Source organism: Callospermophilus lateralis, chromosome 2 (assembly GCF_048772815.1).
Source record: "Callospermophilus lateralis isolate mCalLat2 chromosome 2, mCalLat2.hap1, whole genome shotgun sequence".
NCBI lineage: Eukaryota > Metazoa > Chordata > Mammalia > Rodentia > Sciuridae > Callospermophilus > Callospermophilus lateralis.
The window spans coordinates 43,277,607-43,302,276 of record NC_135306.1 but is presented as its reverse complement, the minus strand read 5'-3'; the positions used below and the strand labels follow the sequence as shown (position 1 = coordinate 43,302,276).

Below are 24,670 nucleotides of genomic sequence, written 5' to 3'. Positions count from 1 at the left end.
AGCAGATATTTTTATCTCCTTTTCCAGTGAGGAAACAAATTCAGAGGATTTAAAGTATATGAGGTAGCACAGCTGATAAGTGGCCAATCTTAGTTTTAAATCTGGGTCTCCTGACCTCAACACCAGAACTATCTTTTCTAGACCATTTTGCTTTTGAAGTCTCTTTAAAGATGAGGAATCAGGATGGCCAAAGTTGTATACCTAGTCCACCCCATTATTTAATTAGAAATCCTTTGGGAGATGAGGAATCAGGATGGCCAAAGTTGTATACCTAGTCCACCCCATTATTTAATTAGAAATCCTTTGGGAGATCTCAGATGTAACCTCCATGAATGAAATGGTGTAAGTACTCAGAACATAGTAGTGTTTTAAAAGGAGGTCAGTAATAGCAGAGACATAGACACAACTGCATAGACTTTAATTCTCTGCCCTGAGGACCCATGTACACCATCTTGGACTCATTATTTATTTATTTATTTATTATAGAAAAAAGCCAAAATCTCTTTTATTCAGTAGAAAATTCACATGATCAAAATAATTTCTTATACCTTGCTTATATTCCTATGGGGAAATAAATGGCAAATAAATAACCTGTAACATTGGTTAAAATGCTGAGTGCCATGGAAGAAACTAAAGCAGAAGTGGGGTAAGGAATGCTGGGGTAGGCTGGAGAGGTGACTCCAATTTTAAGTGGGGTATCCTTGAAGGTCACTTCTAAGTCAAAGTGTTGAGACAAAGAAGAAAATTAAAATTACTGAATGTTGAATTGTCCCCTGATATCTGAAGCTTCCGTATCATATAATACACATTCTTGAGGAGGGAAAGAAAACCCAGGTATATATTTCTAAGAAAACCTTCGCCCCCCGCCACTTTTGAGGTGTTGGGGATGGAATCCAGGACCTCACACATGCTAGGCAAGTGTTCTACCATTGGGCTACATCTCCAGCCCAAGAAGGTCTCTTTCTAATGGAGCTATTGAGCTCCTGGAAACTCACTGACACACACTTATTGAGCACCTGGTAGGTTCTGTACTGGTGAACAAACCTTCATGGTCTTTGCCCTACAGTAGTTTAGAGTCTAGTGTTTTACAACCTTCTTTTATTATCATTCGACTGAGGAGCTCTTTTAAAAATTTTATTCTAAAACTCCTAGCGCCATAAAGTTTCAACATTACAGCTGTACTGTACATCCATTTATGGACTGTGACCCTTTGGAGGTCTACAATCTATTATAATATCTAAATTTTTTGATTCCTCCAAAAACCAGTTTTTAGCTCCTTGGAGTTGCTCTCACTTCCATTGAGAATGCATGGTCATTGAGATGGATAGATTGTTCTAGACTCTCCAGTGGACGCCCACTGGATAGACTTAAGGCAAGAATCTTTCCTGACCATAGCCAGAAAGAGGCATCATAGTGGAAGGAGGGTCGCAGAGACCTGACTTTGTTGGTTTTTGAAGGTGAGGAAGAGACTTGGAGCCAAGGAAGGCAGGTAGTCTCTGGTAGATTCTGCTTTAGAACCTCCAGTAAGGAACACAGTCTTGCAGACACTTCCATGGTAGCCCAGTCAGACTGACTCATGTCGGACTCCTGGCCTCCACAACTGTAAAATAATAAATCTGTGTTTTGTTAAACAGAAAAAAAGAGCATATATATGAGTGAGTGAATACATGACATGGTAGGAAGACCAATAAAATAATCACAATAACTTAGAATAATTAACTCAGAAAATTACAAGGAAAAAAAAAGTAGAGGTTCTCTGAGAGCATATAACACAGGCATCTAATCGAGGTTCTGGGACAGCCTTCTGTGATGAAGCCATATCAGAGCTAAAAGGTGAATGTTCAGTAGGAGTTAACTGGGAGAATAATAGGAGGTGGATTCCTTGCAGCACATCAACAAAGAGGCTGAGAGGGAAAGGAGCTAGGCGCTTGTCGATTGAGTGAACTGGAGGGTACTGAATGAGGGAAGAGAAGGCTTGGAGTCAGAGTGAGCAATTATGCAAGGCCTGGCAGGTCATGGTATTTTGATTTTAATCCTATGTATAAGGAGAATCCACCGAAGGGGTGTGGGCTGAGGAGTATTTTAGGGAAAAATTTTTTGGATAATGGGTAGGAGGAACAAGATCAAAGCAAGAGAGCTCAGAGAGCATTGAATCTGAGCAGAGAACTCCAAGAGGACTTGGAAATGTAAAGCACTCTTCCTCTACCCCTATTAAGAACAACAACAAAACCCCAAAGCCTAAGGACTAATGTTATTGCTTTAACTTTATTTAGTTCTTCCAAAGCCCCTGAATGCACCAAATGTGATTGACACTGGACATAACTTTGCTATCATCAACATCAGCTCTGAGCCTTACTTTGGGGATGGGCCAATCAAATCCAAGAAACTTCTGTATAAACCTGTTAATCATTATGAGGCTTGGAGACACATTCAAGGTAAGGTTTGTACAGGAGGGGCCCCAGGGATATGACATCAGGAAAAATATTATTCCCCAAATATAGAAATCCCCTTCTCCCTGCCACTACCCTCTATTCCATTTCAGAATATTCAGGAGAGTGTGGGGGGCCCTCTAAGTTCTGGGACTGACTTTCTGGAAGTCTCTGTGTACTAGGGGCACAGGGCCCGTTTGAATTGTGAGTAACTATCTAGGTCAGTATTTCCTGTCTAGACCTCGCTGGATCTCCAGTTCTGCCTTGAACACTCTCTCTTGTCTGGTCATGATGAAAACATGTGTTGACACCATGAATGTGGAAACAGGAAGCCCAAGGCTTGCTGGAAAGGCAGACTTAATTTGCCTAAATCCTAGGGGTGATTCTTTGTGCCTTGTTAAGTCATTTACTCTTTTCTCTTTTCATGTCTTGCCCTGTCCTGCAGACTCTTAACACACAGGTTCAGGATTTTGAACCTGAAAAGTTTGGGCAGTTGCAAACAGGACTAGGGTGGGGGAAGAGGGAGGTGTGGTTAAAGAGAGCTCCATCACGCTCCCCCAACTTCCTAAAAGAAGAAAAAAATTTGGCAAAATGTGACAAAATGTCAAAAGTTCATGATAACAGTTAAATTTATTTTGAAACACAAATTACAGTTCTGTTTGTATGATATAAAATCATAATTTAAAAATGAAAATAGAACAGCAATATCAATTGGTGCTCTAATTGAGCCATCTCATAGACAGACCTACCACTATGCAGCTTGTAGGAAACATGTGTCCTTCCATATTTAATCTTACTTTGCCCAAGATTTCCTAAAAATGATTCTGTATTTACTGTATGTAGATAATTGAGAAAGTTATTAAAGAAGAAAAGGAGGGTTTGGAGTCAATAATGCTGCTGACAACCTAGGTAGATTGGATGAAGTAAAAATATTGCTACTGAATTCTTCTTGTTCTACTGTAGATTTAAATAAAATCTAGACTCAGAGGTGTTGAGCTGATTTGCTGGACAGCTGTTTCCAACATCAGTGGCCCGGCCCGTTTTGTCATATGGTGGTAATAAGCCATCACCTTATCTACCAGTGAATATCCATAGAGTGCCTTTCTAAGAACTGTTAAACATAGTCTATTTTCCCCCTTGCCAATTAGGAATTTATCTTAGGGTAAAGAAAAAAATTTACCTTTGAAATGTCCATGGAGATACAGACGCTGGCTAAAGCAAATAACCAAGGAGAAAATGCTATTTGAAAATAATCCTGTATTTTTTCAGGGACTTCAGAACCTTCCTTATAATGATGTGACTATTACAAATTGGTTGTCCGATCACATTAAGCAAACCCTTCAAGAGTCTTTTTTTGCTCAATAACTTGATTATAATCAGTGTATTAACTTGAAAACAGTAAAAATAAAATTATTTTAATTGAGTTTTTCCTCCTAAAAATGATGTTTCATATAGTAAATGTGTAAGGTCTTGTTTTGCAAATGGAAAGATAAAAGCACAAGGGCAGAAATGTGCAGGTGGCCCAGAGGTTTGCATAATGACACAACGTGACCTAGAAACATTTTTCCAAGAGTCGAATTTTTCTTATTCTGAAAAAGTGAGACCTTAAAGATAGAATTGCTTGTTTCACCCAGATGTTATCCTTTTGAAAATTTAAATTTGTTTTACATTGCAATAATAACCTCCCAAGTTTAAACAATTTAACAAAATGCAAACTGAAGTTTCCTGGACTTTTCTTCTTCTCAGTGACAAATGAGATTGTTACACTCAACTATTTGGAACCTCGAACAGAGTACGAGCTCTGTGTGCAGCTGGTCCGTCGCGGAGAGGGCGGGGAAGGGCATCCTGGACCCGTGAGACGGTTCACAACAGCTTCTATCGGTCAGTTGAAGCCAACAGGCATTTATTCATGAGCCGGGTGGGAGGGGGAGGAAAGGGAAAGAGGAAGGAAGACCAGGAAGGGTGGTGGTGGGTGAGTGGGTGGGTGGGGATGGAGGTGGACGGAGTTTGCTTTTGAATGGGTGGGAAAGTGACAGGAAGGCTGGCAACTTCAGGCCAAACAGTGCCTTTATTTGGGCTGGACTCCTGGTCTGTCTCCCTGGGGGAGGGGGTCTGCAGCCATCCACGGGGACAGAAAAGGAAGCAGATGAATCTTCAGGAAGGTAGGGACATCCCTTAGGACTTGAGATTTACTTAGCAGCAACTGTGCTGAGCCTGGGCTCCTGTATTTCACCACCGGCTTCCTGTTTCCATCTTAAGGGTCCAGGCCAGGCTTCTGCCACAGCCATACTTTAGAAATCCCAGTTTGTTTATTTTTTAAAACAATTTCTAACTTTTCAAAGTAGTTCATACACATGATTAAAACTTCAAATAGAATGAAAGGCTTTTATCTAAAGAACAGCACCCCCTGCTTTACCCCTCCACTTCCCAGCTCTCCCTCCTATAGCCAGTTTTATCTCCTTAAACTGTTTCTTACAATCTTTGCCTCCCTGTTGGTAAATCAGTGGTTTTCAAACATCAGTGTCCAGCAGCATCACCTGGAGAGCTTGTTTTACTGGATTGCTGGGCCCATCCCCAGAGTTTCTGATTCTGCAGGTTTGGAGTAGGAGTGGGGCTGGGGTTCAATAATTTGCATTTCTAGTAAATTCTCTGATTTGGGTCTACATGTTATAGATAATTTGTGTAGAGATATTTCTCAATTCACCAAAATCGTCTGGTACCTGTTGGCCTTCCACGGGTTTCATGGAGAAGCTCTTGATGTTATTTTGCAGCCTCTTTGACACTACCTGGGGTGCAGCTTTCTTCCACCAGGGGCCTCCTCTGAAACACCAGAGTGATTTTCTGTAAAGTTCTCTTTTCTGGACCTTTGACTTATTCACTGTGTATAATCATTATCTCACTCTCTCCTGGTCAATTCTTTATAGTTTCAGGTTCATATATATTTAAATCATACTACCTTATAGGGTAAAAATGATCATCTTCCTCACTTTAAAGATGGAAAAGTAGAGTTTCAGAGTGGTTAATAATTTGCCTGTAATGACGTGTCTTATGAATCATACACCGTTCTAGATCATCAGAATCCATATCCTTGTTTCTTATTTTTACCTATGAGGCCAAAGTTGCCATTTCCTTATTTCATACATTGTTCTTTTTTTTTTTAGTCCACTTACTAAAGGCAGGAGGATATGGAATGATTTAGTGAGAGAACTAGGAAGAACACCTAGATCCTCTGGGGGGATTGTGCACCCCAATAAAGACAGCTCCCCCGTCATCCTCATTATCCACCAGTCTCATCTGATCAGCATCCTTAAAGAACCAAATGAGACACAAAAGCTACTCTGGGGCTTGTAGAGGTTAAGCACAAGAAAGAACTGGCTTCCTGGGAACCCATCAGGTTGTGAAAGCAAAAAAAATTAAAAAATAAAACTGGAAGGTGTATATACATTAGAAAGGGATCTCTGTAACTGAAATTAAAGGGAACTCATATGTGTCATCAGGGTGCTGCCAAAAGGCAAATCGTGGTTGATTCTCTCTTGATGAATCTGAAGAAGGAAGTCCTAATTTGATTCAGATGGGCAGTATTTATGGAACAGAATATAAAACCTTGACAGGCCCACACCATATAGCCCTCAGAATATGTTCCAACCAGGATGTATTTAGAAGTCTCTTGGAATACTTCAAAGTACTTCTCAAGGCTGGACGGGAAGGGAGTTCTTGAAGGTTCTCCTTTTCCCATCTGAATTTTGCTGATGCTGGTTTTTAATTCATCTGAAAGTTGCACTGTTTATGTGTGTTGACTGAAGTGGCGAAAGCCAGGGAGACCAACAGAAGAGGGAAGAAAACATATTCTGAACATGTTGGAGAAAGAGAGCAGACAGGGCAGGGGGGAGGGCTGCCATGCTCCTCAAGGGAAAGGGAAAGGGAAGTGTCTGTATTTGTCCAGCGACTCCTCTGTGAGACACAAGCTTGGGAGGCTCCAATGTGTTTTCCAAAACATCATCTCTTCATGTCACTTTGCCATTGTAAGCCTGCCTACCACTCTGGGTGGCTGCCTTTGGAATTTAAACTTCAGAGATTAGCAAAAGGAGTGAATGCCACCTCACTCGATTTGCCTAGATTTTAGAGAAAGAACCAAAGAGATCTTTAGCATGATGCTAAAGTGCAAGAGCATGCCTGGCCACTGGTTCTCACTAGTCTGAGAGCAGTCAGGATGGCTGGTGTGATTTCCAGCTCAATGAAAGCAGCCCCTTCCTCTCACCTATAACCAAGAGTCAGAGCAGTGTTTCTTAACCTCATTTAAAAAAAAAAATCACTCCATTAAAAGTTACATTATTACTTTTTAAAAACACTTTTGTCCTAATAGACCTCTCCTCTCCCCAAGACATTTTAATACCATGATAGTGTCCATCTGTGTATCATGACCTTTTATGAACCATTGTAATAATCTAATATTTTCTTATGCTACTTAGAGCCAATTTTTGTCCCCTAGGGTTGGTAACATTGCCATTGAGAATGCATGGATGAGAGGATACCTGTCTTGTTTTGAAAAGAATTTATATCTGGGATTTATACATTGATTACTATTATTAACTGAACCCGTAGTTTCCTCCTTTGTTCATTAACACAAGAGGAAAGAAGGAAGCAGGATGGGAGGGAAGAAATATAAACAGAGCCTCCAATACCTTCAAAGCATTTTCACATCCATTATCTCATTCATTCCTCCTAACTCTGGAAGAGAGTATTTTCATGTTACTTTACATGTTAACTTGGAGGGACTATGAATTTGCACCAGGTCGTGAAACTGAAGTGGCATGCTCCTGTTCTCTGATTTTAAAATCCATATTGTTTCCATTCAGCCACCTCTTTGGTCATGGAGGTTCATGTGGGTAATTATGGCAGTGTGTAGTTATAGCTGATACTTGTGTGTGTGTGTGTGTGTGTGTGTGTGTGTGTGTGTGTGTGTGTGTCTAGCTCTACGGTGCTTTGCCACTAAGCGACATCTCCAGCTGTTTATATTTTTTATTTTGAGGTAGAGTCTCAATAAGTTACTGAGGACCTCTTTACATTGCTGAGGCTGGCCTCAAACTTGTGATCGACCCTTCTGCTTCAGCCTCCCAAGTTGTAGGGACTACAGGTGTGAACCATCACAACTGCATAGCTGATACCTGGATGTAGTCCGAGCAGGGAAAGGGATGACCTTGCCACCACAGATGCTATGATGTCTGAAATTCCCTTTGCTTAGGGGAAGTATCCCTGAAACAGCTTTCAAGTGTATTTCTCAAAATGGTAACAAAGGCTAAATACTCACAATCCTACAACCTAGGAAAACCCATTGTTTTTATTTTCAATAGATTCCCTCCTATCTTTCACCAATTTTAGATGACTTTTACCAAGTTGCACTCAGTTTTTTTTCCACTCATGCACTATATATATTTTTGCTAGGTTTCCACACTCCTCTTAAGTATCTATTTTAATATATTGATAGCTATAGTATAATTCACTAAAGAATTTCCCTATTTTGACTATTTAGTTTTTTCCAATCGTTTGCTGTTATGGATAATGTTATAATGAACATCTCCATGCACATAGTTTTTCTTTTTCCTTCAGTCATTTTTAAGGCTCTGAAAGAAATATCCCCCAAGTTCTCCAGTGGGGTTGTACTCCTGTATTAAAGATACTCAAACTACATATTATTTTAAAGATTTGCTACTTGGGCAGCAAAACAAGTGTCATATGGCTGCTAACTTGTGTGTCTTTGACAGCGTGTGAAGTTGTTTATTGTTCTAGAAGCCAAAGTTATTCTTCCAAGGTGTCCCTTTGGGACATCATCACTTCTGACCTCTGTCAAATAATGATCTTTCTGGTTTCTCCTAGGACTCCCGCCCCCACGAGGTCTCAGTCTTCTACCAAAAAGTCAGACCACGCTGAATTTGACCTGGCAACCAATATTTCCAAGCTCAGAAGATGACTTCTATGTGGAAGTAGAGAGGAGGTCGGTGCAAATAAAAAGTGATCAGCAGAATATTAAAGTGCCAGGCAACTTGACCTCAGTGCTGCTCAACAACTTACACCCCAGAGAGCAGTACATAGTCCGAGCCAGAGTCAACACCAAGGCCCAGGGGGAATGGAGTGAAGATCTCATCGCGTGGACCCTCAGCGACAGTAAGTCATTCATGCTTCTCTAGTCACACTTGAACAGCACTCAGCTACTGACATTGGGGCTTAGCTTCTGCCACTTCAAGACTGTTCTCAGCCTCCTTCTATCAAAGAAAACATTTGACATTTGTTTTTTTGGGATTGGCTAACTTCACTTAGCATTATCTTCTCTAACTGCATCCATTTACCTGCAAATGCCATGATTTTATTCTCTTTTATTGCTGAGTAATATTCCATTGTCACATTTTTTTTTATCCATTCATCTATTGAAGGGCATCTAGGTTGGTTCCACAGTTTAGCTATTGTGAATTGTGCTGCTATAAACATTGATGTGGCTGTGTCCCTGTAGTATGCTGTTTTTAAGTCTATGGGGTATAGACCGAGGAGAGGGATAGCTGGGTCAAATAGGATGATTCATAATAGATAGGGAGGGGGAGCATGGGAGGAATAGACAAACTCTAGATAGGCAGAGGGGTTGGAGGGGAAGGGAGAGGGCATGGAGTTATTAATGATGGTGGAATGTGTTGATCATTATTATCCAAATTACAGGCATGAAGACACAAATTGGTGTGAATATACTTTGCATACAACCAGAGATATGAAAATTGTGCCCTCTATGTGAATAAGAATTGTAATGCATTCTGCTGTCATATATAAATAAAAAAAGACTATTTTTAGAAATAATAAAAGGTAGTTGTTAGTTAAGGCCAATTAATGTTCACCTAGTCATTTTACTAACCTGCAATACAGAACAAAGCCCATTAAGATTTTCAATGATTCAGGCAGGATTGCTAAGTTCACCCCTCCTTGTTAAGGCTTTATTAAGTAGACTAGTAACATGAATAAGGTTTTGTAAGGTTTGTGAGTACATGGATACCCAGTAATGAGGGATGAGTCTTTCTTAATCTTAAAAGCTAAACAACTTACTTTGAAAACTTTTTAAAATACAGTTCCTAAAGTTAAAATATATGTATCTGAGAGCATTAAAACCATTTTTTCTTTCAAAATAGTCTACAGTTCAGGCTTTTCAATATTTCAGATTGGTTATTTAAGATTTGTTACAACTTTGGGGTTTCTTTTAGGATTGGAAGTTTTTATGTAATTAAGCAGCAAGTGCTGTTTTGCTTCAATGAATTATAACTGTGTCATTACATTTTGGAGGCCTAGGAAAGACGAGATACTTCTTGGGCATAACACTGCTATAAGTCAGTGTGACATGGCTCCTTGTCAATTCCCAGAGTCTGAGGCTCTCTTCTGCAGCTGGTCTCTGCCTCCTCATTAACGGTGTGCAAGCTGGCTCAGTGTTTCTCCAGTCACTCTCTCATGTCGGTGACTCTTGAAAGTATGACCTGTGTTGCTAGTATTTAGGGTTGTTTTTTGTTTGTTTGTATGTGTGTGTGTGTGTGGTGTGCATGCGCATTATGTGAAATTTAGAAGTTACAGAATAGTGCAGAGACTAACACAACACACATTCACCATCCAGGTTAACAGTAGTTAGCACTTGGTCATGTTTGCTTTTAGCATTTTTTTTGTTGATCTTAAGTCATAATACAATACAGATATGTTAAAATCCCTTTTGACTGTCATTCCTGTTTCTATTCCCCTCTCTCCAGAGACAACCAAAAGTATGAAATTTTGTCTTTCCTTTCATTGTTATATAATAATATATAGAGATCTATGAGTGTACATATGCATACAGACCATTCATCTGTTTCTTAATAAACATGATTCATATCTGTTAATTTATTTAGATCTGATATATTCCTTATAGATGTCTGTTATATACGACATGTTATATCTTTTATATCTTTCTTTTTAGATGGACATTTAGGTTGTTTTCATTGTTTTACTGTCACAAAAATGCAACTGCCACCTTATTCATGTCTCCATGTGCAGAGGAGGAGCTTTGCTAGGGAACATGTCCGGAAGTGATACTCATGGGCACCACTCAATGTGTACTGTGTCGCAGAGTTTGAGGGCACTGGATTCACATCTCTGTATCTATACTGTTCCCCTGTGTTTATATCACTTAATACTGTCAGCCCTTTTTAGTTTTGCCAATCTTAAAAGCAAAAAAGAAATCCCATTATTAATTTCAAGCTTCATCTCCTTGATGACTAACAAGGTCAAGCACATTTTCTTATGTACATGGGTCATTTGTGTGTTTTTTAAAAAATATACTTGTGGATGTAATTTGTCCATTTGCTATAGATTATATATTTTTACTAATCAGGAAAGATAATCTGTATACCATCTTGTTTTATGCATTGCTAATATACTCTTCTAATCATTTATTTTAACCTTGTGTGTTATGTCTTTTACCCCATATATCCTTCACATTTTGATGCACTCAGGCCTGTTAATATTTTCCTGTACAGTTGTACATTTTGGATTTTTTGATTGTCTGTTTTTTGTATTTTGGAATCACTCCCTGCTACAAGCCATAAGTATATTCCTTGTATTTTTCTAGTAGTTCTTGTGTTGTGTTTTACATATTTAGGTCTTTAACATATAGGAATATTATTTGATTGTTATTTAATTATTAATTATTATTTGAATATTATTTAATATTTTTTTTAAATCTTATTGATTCACATGTGGTCCCAATGCCATATATATTGAATAGTTCCCCTAGTGACTTGTGATACTTTCTGTATCATATCCCTAATTTTCATATTGATTTTGATTCTACTTCTGGGCTCTCTGTTCACTTCTATTGATCTATGTTGGTTACTATATCATTTCCAGCCTGTTTAAATTAACTATATATTTGTAAAGTGTCTTGATAACTGTATGGTGAATTACTATATTCTTTTATAAAATTATCTTATGCTAATTTACTATTCTGTATAAATTTTATCCTCATTAGGATTATGGACTATTGATCATAGGATCAGTATCATATTTATTGGATTAAACAAAAATTAGTACTCACTGAAAGTAGTATCCTAAGTCATATTTCAGTTTTCTTTTCCTCCTCTCCCTTTTTATCCTTTCTTTCTTCCTCCCTTTCTGTCCTTTTTCCCTCCTTTCCTGTCATCCTTTTTCCTTTCAAACCATGCTACCAATTTGTTTCTGAATTGGCAATCAACAGCTTCAAAGCAAGTCTGGATCTTGAAGGTTTCTTTAGGGGTTATGTCACATTTCAAAATTACTTAAAGTCTAATTAATGTTTCCTAAAGTATTTTATAATCCATTTTTTACTCATCTGGGGAACCTAGTGACATGGAGATGCTAGTCTCAGGTTCACTGACTCTAAATCAGAGGTTCATTGAGTTGTCTCAGAGGATAACTCCTTTCAGGCCCAAAACGAATAAACTGACTGATGTAAATTCATGATTTTTAGTTGGCATCAATATTCACAATTCTTCTAGCAGATGTCAGCAGGCAGGTCACTGATTACATCTGTGCTCAGAAGACAACTTGTTTATGAAGTTGAATTTTTTGAGGTACAACTACACAAATATTAAACGTGTGTTCATAGAAATCTGGAAATGTTCACATTTCTATTTCTCTGTAATCTTCTTGTGGAAAGGAAGGTTATTTTATATTTTTGTAAAAAAAATCCAAAAAACTCACTACTAGATATAAGGAAGTTCTGACAGACTGTTGATTATTGTGCTTTGGGTAATTTATCACCTGCGAGACAAAGAAAATAACAATTGGAATGAAAGGCCCAAAATCCAATATCTAATTCTCATAAATTGCCACAGTTACCTAAAGAGCATGACATGGGGAATCGATATGGTAGAAACAGGAAATTTAGAATGAAGAATCTCTGAGGGTTTAGGATAGAAATAGCATGGCTTAGGACACTTCTAAAAGGTTCTTATTTACTTATAACCTTCGTATGGGAAGACAATGATATATGGAATCAAACAGCCTGAGTCTACTAATTGCCAATTAAGGGACCAGTAGAGTTCCTTAAGTTATTGAAGTCAGTTTTCTCATTTCTAAAATTTGAATAAAAATATCAGCACCACCACTGTACCTGCTGATGTGTTTCTGATGGTCTAAATGTGGAGGCACATTCTAAACAGTCTAACTTCCCCTGTAGCCTGAGCCCTTTAGGAAGGAGTTACAGTGAGGTTCAGGACTGCTTCTGTGCATGTCAAATTCAAACCTGAAAACCTCAAATCTTCTCTCTCTTCTCCTACCTGTGGTCCTGAGTGGAATGTGATCTTACTTTTCCCAGAATCCCTGTAGCACTTTGTCTACTAAGAGCTTAACACATTTTCTTATGTATACACAGACTTGCCTTCTATTCCATAAATGAATTTATGGCAAAGACTCATCTGAGGAACCTTCTAAAATGCAGATGGTGGTCCCAGACTCACTGAATCTGAATCCGAGGCCATTTGACACGTTGGATAAGACTACAGGCAACAGAACCATATTAACAGAATTGAATCCTACTTCTACTTAATAGCAGTGTGACCTTGGCTGAGTCACTTAATCTCTCTGTGACTGAGTATTTAACAGTAAGATAGTAAAGTAAATGAGTTAATACATAGAAAGATCTAGATGATGTCTGGTACTTTGTAAACACTACCTAAACATTGGCTCATCTATTCTTTTCATTCTTCCCCACATCGAGAAAACATTGTCACAGATTGTAGAGTAACAGAATTTCTGAGGTCTTCATCTAGTATAAGGAGACAAGTAGGTGATAGGTGTGTTGCCATTTCTCTGTCTGTTCCAGTCTTCCCAGTCTGCACAGAGTCTGGTGCCAGTACCAGTGGGCTGGAATTACACGCATTTGCCATTCATGGTGTGTGAGGTGACATGAACTGCTTCTCAAAAGCATGATAATCTAAGAGATGGTGGTATATCTTAATTCTTTTTTAAATTTCCAGTTCTCCCGCCTCAACCAGAAAACATCAAGATCTCCAACATCACAGATTCCTCGGCTGTGGTTTCTTGGACAATACTGGATGGCTATTCTATTTCTTCCATTATCATCCGTTACAAGGTTCAGGGCAAGAATGAAGACCAGCACATCGATGTGAAGATCAAGAATGCCACCATCACTCAGTATCAGCTCAAGGGCCTGGAGCCTGAAACGGCATACCAGGTGGACATCTTTGCTGAGAACAACATTGGGTCAAGCAACCCATCCTTTTCCCATGAGCTGATGACCCTCCCAGAGTCTCAAGGTAAGTAGAGTGGATTGCATTAGGAAAAAAAAATCCTCAATGGGTTTACCCCATACATGTGTCACAATTCATGTGTCCTAGTGGGTTTTATTATCTCTAGATAGGTCCTTACGATCAAAGTGCACAAGTGAAGGACCTCTGTCAGTCCATATTCTATGACACCTTGAAACAGATTAGCTTAGTGCCGTACCTAATCTGACATTCTAAGAATACTCTGAGGAAAAAGAATTTTGATTCTGTGGTGAAAGAAGAGTGAGGAACCTGCTTATGGAAGACAGGCTGATTTGGGCACCTCAGTAGGATCCAAGAACTACCTGCCGTTCTTTTTCAAAATGAATTCTCCTCTTGGCTTGGATAATACTATGCTATGCTGAGTTTTCTTCTACTCTTCTAATCCAGGTTATCTTCATGTCTAACTCCAACCTCACCCTACCTCGGGGAGGGTAAGCTCTTCAAGATTGAGAGAGATCCTCCCAGGGTGCCCAGGACACTGGACCACTGCTTGTGATCCTTCAATGTCATCACATGAAGCAGTGCCCCCACGTGGACCAGTCTGCCGCTGAGGGTCTCTTCCATGTCTGCACATGGCGCCTCCTAGCCCTCTGCAGTGTACTATTTGTATAAGGGAGCTAGATAGTAGGATTTCAGAAGGAAAGATGAATTTGACAAATTTATAATTTGGATTAATCTGTTTTTATAGAAAGTCTTAGAACACTAAAAATTTCCTGGTTCTCTTGAAGGTTTGCTTATGGCTTAAGATATAAAAGAACCTGTGTTTTCATTTCTGATTCTGGAACAATTTTGAAATGTCCAAGGAATGGTGCATCTGCCAATTGCAGAGAATTATAGTTTTCAGATCACATTCTTAATAAATGCACCATTTTAATAATTACTATGTTTTGGTAAAATGTCTATTGGTACTAAACCCAAGCTATACATAAAAGTACAAAGAAAAAAATATTTAAAAACAAGAACACAACAAAAAATATCTTCACCTTTCTAGATGTCTTTTCAGGCATAGTACATAGAAATAGAGGAAGATGAGCACAGAGAAGTACTTCAATTGGGATCATGATTTATGTGCTGTTATTAATAAAAATATATTGAGTTAATTGCATTTAAATTTAAATAAGGGGAAGAAGTAGAAGGATTTGATCCGTCTTTAATAGCTTATTTTGACCCGAACCTTATTTTAAATTTTTTCCCCTTCTATCTTATCTGTCTCTCCCTTCTACCATCTTTCCCTCCTTCCCACCCTTGGATATCATCCAATGTTCTCGCTCAGGTCTTTAAAACAAGGAAAGAAGAAAACTAAACAACTTACACACTCAGCTCTTAGCATCACAGAACATTAAAGCATCCTGGGTGGGGAGATTGAGGCACTCTCTTGGGATCGTCCATCTAGTCAGTCATTCTCACTATTATTCAATATTGTTCATCTACTTGTGACCCTGTTTGGAATTAAAAGTTGAACAAATAGATAATGATTAGCATATTGCCATTTTAGAAGCACACTTTAAATAAAAGGTAACAACCTTGTGAGTCAGACTTATCTTCACTAAATTCCAGAAAATAAATGAGCAGCCCAAGGTCACAGTGGTTTAGTGGCAGGATTTGGGCTCGCTGCACTCCTATTACATTGTGTCTTCTCCCACAGACAGTCTTGGCCCATCTGTCTACCTAACTGACCCATCTGCTTCACTTCTCTTCCCCTGCACAGCCCCAACAGATTTGGGCGGAGGGAAAATGCTGCTGATAGCCATCCTTGGCTCCGCTGGAATGACCTGCCTGACGGTGCTGTTGGCCTTTCTGATCATGTTGCAGCTGAAGAAGGCAAATGTTCAAAGGAGAATGGCCCAAGCCTTCCAAAACGTGGTAGTGTCTCATCTTCTTTTTAGCTAATAAAATTCCACATGTAGACAGGACCTTCACTTTAAGGATGTGGAATAGGAGAGTTTACTTGCAAAGTAAACAATTCCCATAGGCAAGTCTCATGTTCTCTTTGGCTTCCATTATCAAATGGATATATGTAGTATGACTATTTCTTGTTCGAATCAGAATAATTTTGAGAGTAAAGTGGGCACTCTTAATTATGCAGGAAGCTAGGCCTGAAACAGAGCTGCTCTCCATTCCTTCCCAAAATGAGAGGTATGGTTGTCCTAGTGATAAGTTACTTGAGGGAACAATTTTGCAGTAGGATGAATTGAATATTCTGGGTAAGGAAGGACATGAGAGTAACCAGACCTTACTCAGTGTGACAGGAAATGATGTACTGTCCTAGACAGGTCTCCCCACATGTTCCTATTCTTAGTTCCCATTCCCTCTTCTAACATATCCCTCAATCCCATCATCCCTCACATTTATAAGAATCATTCACGTATGTGTGCCTCCCATTCCTGTGAACACTCAGCCTGCACTCAGTTTGTAGCACCTGGTGCTGTCTTGTTATTTATCTAGGAATTTTGACCTATAGCAAAGGTCTGCAAGGTCATGCTTTACCAACAGCCATCCACGTGAGTCTTTTATTTATTATTGGTATATTAAAACCTAGACATTTCTCTAGTTTCAAGCTGGGTAAAATTACTTGGTACCTGACTTTATCAGTTCTGTACATAAAACAAGTATAATGCCATGTTTAAAATGAGGTATTCCTTTATGAGCCAGAGTCCCCAAGGTTCCCCTCCTTGGAGGTCAGGGGAACTGCACTGTCTGACTCCATGCCAGAGCTGTCACTGGAAAGGAAAGACCAAGGGGGTTGGAGTTCTGGAGCTTGTCATGATATCATTTGTTAGGAGCCATTTGGATTCAAGAGAATAAGAGACACCATGCTGGGTTTTGCTGTAACCATTATCTATCCTAGGGCTTAAGAGATTCTAAACTCTTGGATAAGAGAGAATGGGAGTGCCAAGAATAGACTAGGACCAAGATGATGCTAGGAGGACTCTCATATTCAGGTTATTTTCCACACCAGAACCCAACACTCATGGCACAGTAGAAAATTCAAGTGTGACCAAAATTGGGAATGACCAACCCATGGCACGCATAGCTATTCTGTCCTTTCTTGGCTTTTGAGGGCATGGCTAATTGACATGCTTTTCCACTGAGGCCCAGACTTAAACCCACATTGTGGCTTCTTCAGAGTGGCCTGTGAGATGAAACCAGTTTCCACTTCCATTCTAGAATTAGACATACTGTTTCTTTTTTCACATGGTGTGGATACAAATCAGAAGGCATTCACCTTAGAATAATACAAAAACAATTTAAAAAAATTATTTTTTCCAGCGGGAAGAACCAGCTGTTCAGTTCAACTCAGGAACTCTGGCCCTGAACAGGAAGGCCAAAAACAACCCGGATCCCACAATTTATCCAGTGCTTGACTGGAATGACATCAAATTTCAAGACGTGATTGGGGAGGGCAACTTTGGCCAGGTCCTCAAGGCGCGCATCAAGAAGGATGGGTTACGGATGGACGCTGCCATCAAGAGAATGAAAGGTCAGTGGTTACACAGATAGTCAGCATTTCAGCAGGGTGGGGAGACAACTTGATTTCCTGTTGAAGTTTTTCCGCTATGCCCTTACATATTTTTGAACCAAAAATTGGCCTGTCAGCTGTGCCTGCAGTGTGCAGCTGAAGATGATGCTTCCTTTGAGATGCAGCCTGTGATAGCATCAGGAGGCAGATGGGAAGGTGGGAGTCATTCAACACCAGTGTCATGATTCCTGGGAATTTGGAAACACTGATTCTCTGTCATATTCTGCTAACTTTTGGGACACATCATTATTTATCATAATGGATTGGTTTCAAATTGAGCATGCATCAGAATCACCTGGAAGGTTTATTTAAAATCACTCTGATGGGCCAATTGAAGTGGCACATGGCTATCATTTTAGCAACTCAGGAGACAAGGGCAGGAGGATTCCAAGTTCAAGTCTAGCCTTAGCAACTTAGCAACACCCTATTTCAAAATAAAAAATAAAAAAGGTTGAAGATGCAGCTCAGTAGTAATGTGCCCCTGGGTTCAATCCCAACTACTGCAAAAACAAAGAAAAATACAAAAAAAAAAAAAAAAAAAAAAACCCAAAAATTGTTGGCCTGCATCTGGGGCAGGGACAGAGAATTTGGATCTCATAATTTCTAAAGATGCTGATCCTATTTGGAGACTGTACTTTTTTTTCTATTTCTTACATACATGACAATAGTGGAGTGCATTACATTTGGAAACTATACTTTTTGAATAACAATCTCCATGGGTTTTCTGTACCAAAATGTCTGGAGACATTGTTAGAAATGCATCCACTTGACCTTCCCATACCCAATTCATTCAAGTTTTTTGAATGAATATGAGACTCTGTTCTAAACAGGCTTACTCAATAGTTCTTATGGCAAGGCATGGTGGTGCATGCTTGTAATCTCAGTGACTTAGGAGGCTGAAGCAGGAGGATTGCAAGGTGGAAGCCAATCTGGGAAACTGTGTCAAAGTAAAAAAACAAAATGTGTTGGGGATGCAGCTCAAAGGTAGAGATGGCCCCTGGATTCAATCTCCAGTAACCACCCCCTTCACCTCCACCAAGTTCTTCTGCATACTCAAGTATAAAAAGCACTGATCTAAAGCCATAAGAACTAAATCCTTTCTAACAGCATTCATCTTAAGACTGTTTGTACCTACCTGTTTAATAAGATGGGATAATAAGTACTGAGGAAGCAGAATGTCGGGCTTACTGGCAGCATAGCTGCCTTCTGTGTGAAGTGGCAGTTTCTGCAGGGCTTAACCGTGGAGCTGCCTATTGATTTTATAGCCTGTGTGTCCAAAAAGTGGTCCCTTAGCAGAAAATGTGATTAACTGTGGTGTTGTGCAGTTCTACCTTGGGGACTCTCTAAGGTCACTGAGGGCTTTCTTCTTTTAGACTGTAATATAGAACCCAAGATGAGAATTCATTCTAAAGCTTCTTAAATTATCTGCTTTCTGCATTGTTAAGAAGACCACATCAAGAAACAAAACATTACCTGTGCTTAGAGATAGTAATGTATTTCTTTTAAAAATATAAACACACCAAAAAAAAAAAAAAAAAAAAACCTTAACAGCCAGAAATTTTTCTTCTGTTCTGTTACTTTAGTCATGGAGAATTTGTGTAAATGGTGAGAGGAGACAGGGTGCAGAATCTCATGAAGTCAGTTTGTACTGGGATATGACCCAAGCCTGATTTTCCATCTTATACCCATATGAAGAGGTAAAATAGCTTAATGAGGCAGCAGGAGCAAGGCATCCAAGGGCGGTTACAGAAGCAAGAGCAAAATTTTCCTAAGACATTGACTCTCTGGGCCAGAGCCATGGTGAGGCTCCTGTGACTGTGAACAGGGCAGTGGACTTGAAATTTCTTGTCAGTTCTATAGGTACCACTAGCCCACCTAAAACGTCACTGCAATTTCTAAGCACATTCAACCATACAGAGAGCCACCTGCAGTCTCCCCCTCCCCTACCATGTAATTTTTCCAAAATCAGTAATAATAGTACCCTATCCTACACTCAAGTCTGATGCGTCAGTTCATATACCAACCATGCTGGTGGTTTTCCCTCTGGCCAACGTGTGTTGAAGAGACAGGGCAAAAAGAATAGAAAAAAATGCAACCCAGTTTCGTGACTACAGGAATGCCTATAAAATGTCATTTGGATTTGACAAGACTAGTTTGTTAAAAAAGTTAAAATTATTAAAGTAAGGCAAGTGCATTATTGGTGATGTTTCACCAAAAATTTGGTTCTCTTCCTTAGCTTTTTGTCTCTAGATGGCAGATTTAGCTAGAAGAGCTAAAATCTAAACATTGGGTCAGCTCCACCTCTACTGAGTCATTTCATTGAATATTTGAGAGTTAAACAAGAAAATATAGAGTGGTGGTTCTTATTCAGGTGCAATTTTGTCCCCTGGGTGCCATTTGGCAATGCCTTGTACATTTTTGGTTGGCTACTGGGATCTAGTGGGTGGAGGTCTGGGTGCTGATGAACATCCTACAATGCACAGGACAGCCCCCAATGGCAGAAAATTGTCAGCCCCCAGCAATGCTGAGGCTGAGAAGCTCTACTTTAGAGCATCTCTTTGTGGGTACAGTTTTCCAGACCTGATGGTGACTGAGTGCACCTGAAGGTCCTGGCGAGCAAGAGGGGACAGTTACATCTGAAAAGGTTCAGTGAAGAAGGATCACAACCCTTGACTTCCTTCCCAGAATACGCCTCCAAAGATGACCACAGGGACTTTGCGGGAGAACTGGAGGTGCTTTGTAAACTTGGACATCATCCAAACATCATCAATCTCTTGGGAGCATGTGAACATCGAGGTAAGGTGCTTTTTTCTTGTTTTTCCTGCCAGACTATCTTTTTTTTTTTTTTTAAACAGGCACATTCCACACTGAAACTAAAAAAAATAATAACTTTAAGAAGATTACCTATTAAGTTGCAGTTTCAATTGAATTCTAGTCCCATTAATGGATTGAACCATGGTTTGCAATCTTTTTTTTTAATTGTAAAGCTTTATTGAGAAAATTCAACAAGTCAAATTTTCAATACAACACCACCATGTAGGACTTCAGCTTGTCTTCTTTTTGATTTATGATTTTAAAACATCTGTTTCCAAAAATTTAGCACTCTCTAGATGAGGTGGAATCTTCTCTTTCACATCAGGGGTCATCTCTATCCTCACCCACAGTCCTTTTCCAGGCAACCAACATCAAGTTCAAGTTTTTCTTCAATTTCAACCACAACTATTTCTCCTCCTCCTCCTCCTCCTCCTCCTCCTCCTCCTCCTCCTCCTCCTCCTCCTCCTCCTCCTCCTCCTTCTCCTTCTCCTTCTGATCTAGCTTCAATATCCTGACTCTTAAATTGGTGGTGGTTCCTCTTGAGATATATATATATATATATATTTTAATCATTGTGCTTTAGAGCAATCACAGGTTTAATTGGACTGGAAGATTCTTGACCGTCCAGATTCTTGACCATCTCCTCTTCCTATGAATCTGGATCTTACTCATGTACTCTGTTCACACTGAAACTAGAAATTGTACACTGAAGACTGTCCAGGTTGCTAGGTGATAACAGACAATCAGACACAAGGTCAAGAAGGGAATATATGTGGTGGCTATAGCTGAAAAACAAAGATTGTGAGGTTAATCTCACCTGCCAATCCCAATTCTAGGCTAGTTTGACATCTTTTGTGGGGAGGTGCTGAGGCTGGATCATTTGGCCTCTGCAGTGATCTATTACTGCCCAAAGTTATCCACAGCTCCTACCAGCCCCATCCTCACAAACCTAGGGGTGTTCTCAACTACTATTACTACTAGTGGGGAGTGGGGTACCCTCACCAGCTGAAAGAGTGCCATGTACAGGTTCTTCTTGTCTATCTTTTCATTGTTCTTAGAACCCAAGAAAATTGGTAATCTGAATGTTAACACTATGAATCCCAATAATGTACTGTAATATGAAAGCATTGATGATACTTAGATTAAATAATGACACTAATAATTATAATAAGCAGCATATATATAATATTCTTTGTATCCAAAGGGTGTTCATGTACAATTAGATTGGAGCTTTACAACTATTCTGCATAACACTTACTTTCAAACTTACATTGTGAACTCAAATATTTATTGAGTACTTGCTATGGTGATGTGTGATGAGTTATGGATGAGTAGATTACAATAAAAATCTGAGTTCACCCCTGCATGCTGCATAGGTTTGTAATTCTGAATTTATGCTTAAACTAATTTCCTCATGGAAAAGTTTACTTTCACAGAAAAGCTCCATGCAGTGATTTATAAACTTGACAACCTCTTGTTGGCTTTGCAGCACAAACACCAACAATAGAAAAGTGACTACTTCTATTTCCTCAATTTATTAAACTAAAAATATTAGCACTTTCAACAGTATATCATTTTATGATCCAATAAGGGTGTAATTCTGGAAGCCAGATCATGTCCCTTAGTTACATAATGAAGTAATAACATTTATTTTTTAGTGACTTCCTGAAAACTATAATCAGTGTGGGACTGCAGTGAGTTAAAAGAAAAATCACATCAACAACTGAGAAAAAAATATATGTCTTAAAATTTTGCTCTATCATCACATTAGCACATAATTCTTTGGCTCCTAAAATTTATAATTCACTAAAGATGTGAGAAAGCATATTCATACCAGAATTTAATTCTATCTTTCCTGGTAATACAACAGAATTCAAATTTAGAAGATTTCTTTTTTGTCAGAATTTTGATTTCTTAGAATATTTTTGAAGTTCAAATTCATTTGACATTTAAAAATTGTTTACCAAAATAAAACCTCCTTTTAAAAAATACACCAGCAAAATTGCTTTAGATTTCACTGGCTCTAAGGAGCAAAAATTTTATCAAAGCAAAAAAAGGAGGGGGGGAATGGGAAACCCTTGGAATTAAAATTTAGATTATGGACCATAATTGTTTTCTAGGAACTATTGTTTTATTTTTCCTAATTGGGTTTTCTGGTTTCTTTATCCACATACAAATTTTGAAACAATATTCTGCTGGCCAGTGGCCTAAATCAGCAAAATGGTGACTTAGGGTTTTGAATGAGTAGAAGGCAGGGGAGAACGCGGTGGGCCCTTCCACTGTGTGTATCTAATCGTTTTTAATAACCTTAAGAAAAGCTAGAGACAGGCTAGAATAACATATCTGACACACGGTAAGTTCTTTACGAATAATTAAAGGTGACTCGAAGAGAGTGTTCTTGATGTGGAAGAGGATGCTTTGAGTTCATTCTACTCGTAGTGCCCAGTGGTGAAAGCACTTCTGGATGGTCACACTAGTTCACCTTGGTAGGAATGGAGAGGAGAGTCGGGAGAGGAATGCCATGAGTTCTGGTTGCCCGCTTAGAGTACTGTAGGAGGAAGTCACTTATAGCATTAGTAGCTTGGTAGCACTGATGCGTTTATTTTGTGTTTTTGTTTGTTTAACCCTTTATTTTACATTTGTTCCAATTAGTTATGTGTGACAGTAGAATGCATTTTGACCCATCCTACATAAATGGAGTATAAGTTCTCATTCTTCTGGTTGCACATGATGTAGAATCACACTACTATCCTCCTGACCCCCTTACCCGACTCCCCTCTGCCTAATCCAAAGTAACTCTATTCTCTCTAGCCGCCCCCCCCCCACACCCCCAATGTGAATTAACATCCACCTATCAGAGGAAACATTCTGCCTTTGGTGTTTGGGGATGGCTGATTTCACTGAGCAAGACATTCTCAAGCTCTATCCGTTTGGGGGGAAATGCCATCGTGTTTCTACTAGACAGAAGGGAGTTTGTAAGCAGTTGCCAAGGCCCATAGTACATCTCCCAAATTTCACAACTGTTCAGCTGATGATGCAGTAATGCCCTGGTCCTTTCTCCATAGGCTACTTGTACCTGGCCATCGAGTACGCCCCCCATGGAAACCTCCTGGACTTTCTGCGCAAGAGCCGTGTGCTGGAGACAGACCCTGCATTCGCCATCGCCAACAGCACCGCTTCCACACTGTCTTCCCAGCAGCTGCTTCATTTTGCTGCAGATGTGGCCCGGGGCATGGACTACTTGAGCCAAAAACAGGTTTGCCCTGAGGACCCTGCTCTGGGCATCTATCCTCTGGAGTCAGGGCTTTCTTGTTTTGCATGATTTTTCTGTCAACCTTTCAATTCCTTCTTACGGTCTCCCTAATTTTATTTGGTTAATATTCCATCTGTTAGTATACAATTCAATGCCCAATATTGACAGTTATTTATCTAGTACATTTCATACTATGTATTTGGTGAGAAGCCTTAAATCTTTGTTTGGTTTTCCTGTAAATAATTCACAATAGCAAAGGCACTACATTGTAATTAGAATGTTTAATGACCTGTACATTTCCCCCCCCCCCCCAAATGATTCTCTCAGGATGTGGTAGGGTCATTTGGTACAATATACTATCTGAGACTTTTGGAGAGGTTCTTTAAGAGAACTGGATTCTGGTGACTTTTTTAAACCTCTTTTCATATTATTATTTCTTCTCTGTTTCCCAGGGCTTTGTGTTAACATAAGTTAGTGGAAAAGCAAGTATTATGCTGAAAATACACGCTTTTTGTTTGTTTGTTTCAGTTTATCCACAGAGATCTGGCTGCCAGGAACATTTTAGTAGGTGAAAACTACGTAGCCAAAATAGCAGATTTTGGATTGTCCCGAGGTCAAGAAGTATATGTGAAAAAGACGATGGTGAGTTCAGGATAGACACTGATAACCAACATACTTCCCAAGGGCCCTCCTTCTCCTCATGGCACTTCTCTTAGAACTCCAGTTCTCTGTGGTGACTGAAATAGAACTGTATCTTGGCAAATGTTGCCTGGCCCAGCAAGCATTGTCTCAAGTTTTGGTTCCTAAGATAATATGGTCTCCATATGGTCAATGATGGACACACTGTCTCACGTGTCTATGTAATTGAACATTCAGACCTTGTGATTCAGGCAGAGTGTCTTGTCTGTATTCAGTCTAGGCCCTTCAATGTCTTTGTCTCAAATCTCTGAGGAGCTCCGATAATGTCTTCATGAACAGCAAACATCTCAGAGAAACAAAAAACTAACTTCTCCCAAATCAAGGAAATATATTTAATGGGTTCCTAAATCATAAAGAGACCCTGTAGGAAATTTGTAATTTTTTTTTTTTTTTTTTTTGTGTGTGTGTGTGTGGTACTGGAGATTGAACCCAGGGGTGCTCTACCACTGAGCTACATTCCAGCCCTTTTTATTCTTTATGGCTGTCCCTTTTCTAGGTCAGAGAAATTACAGGCTCAGTTTCCCTGATATTGCTCCAGTTGTCAAGTGAAACAGAAGATCTTTTGGCTTGGTAGGCACCAAATTGCCTCTTAGCCACGCTTGGGTCCTGCATTTATCCTCAAATCCAGGTT

General features: G+C 39.4%; 1 protein-coding gene across 2 annotated transcripts in view; it reads left to right on the top strand.

Annotated features, from left to right (window-relative positions):
• The window catches only part of Tek (TEK receptor tyrosine kinase), a 110,943-nt gene that overhangs the window by 76,233 nt on the left and 10,040 nt on the right, over positions 1-24,670 (top strand). The window contains exons 10-18 of one of the 2 annotated variants that reach the window (XM_076845930.2): positions 2,274-2,435; positions 4,176-4,310; positions 8,304-8,591; positions 13,442-13,741; positions 15,462-15,613; positions 17,024-17,234; positions 19,959-20,069; positions 23,153-23,343; positions 23,869-23,982. In XM_076845930.2, coding sequence (XP_076702045.1) covers positions 2,274-2,435; positions 4,176-4,310; positions 8,304-8,591; positions 13,442-13,741; positions 15,462-15,613; positions 17,024-17,234; positions 19,959-20,069; positions 23,153-23,343; positions 23,869-23,982 — 1,664 coding nt within the window. Of the gene's footprint in view, positions 1-2,273; positions 2,436-4,175; positions 4,311-8,303; positions 8,592-13,441; positions 13,742-15,461; positions 15,617-17,023; positions 17,235-19,958; positions 20,070-23,152; positions 23,344-23,868; positions 23,983-24,670 lie in introns of both variants that reach the window. The other variant, XM_076845929.2, reaches the window with a different exon arrangement.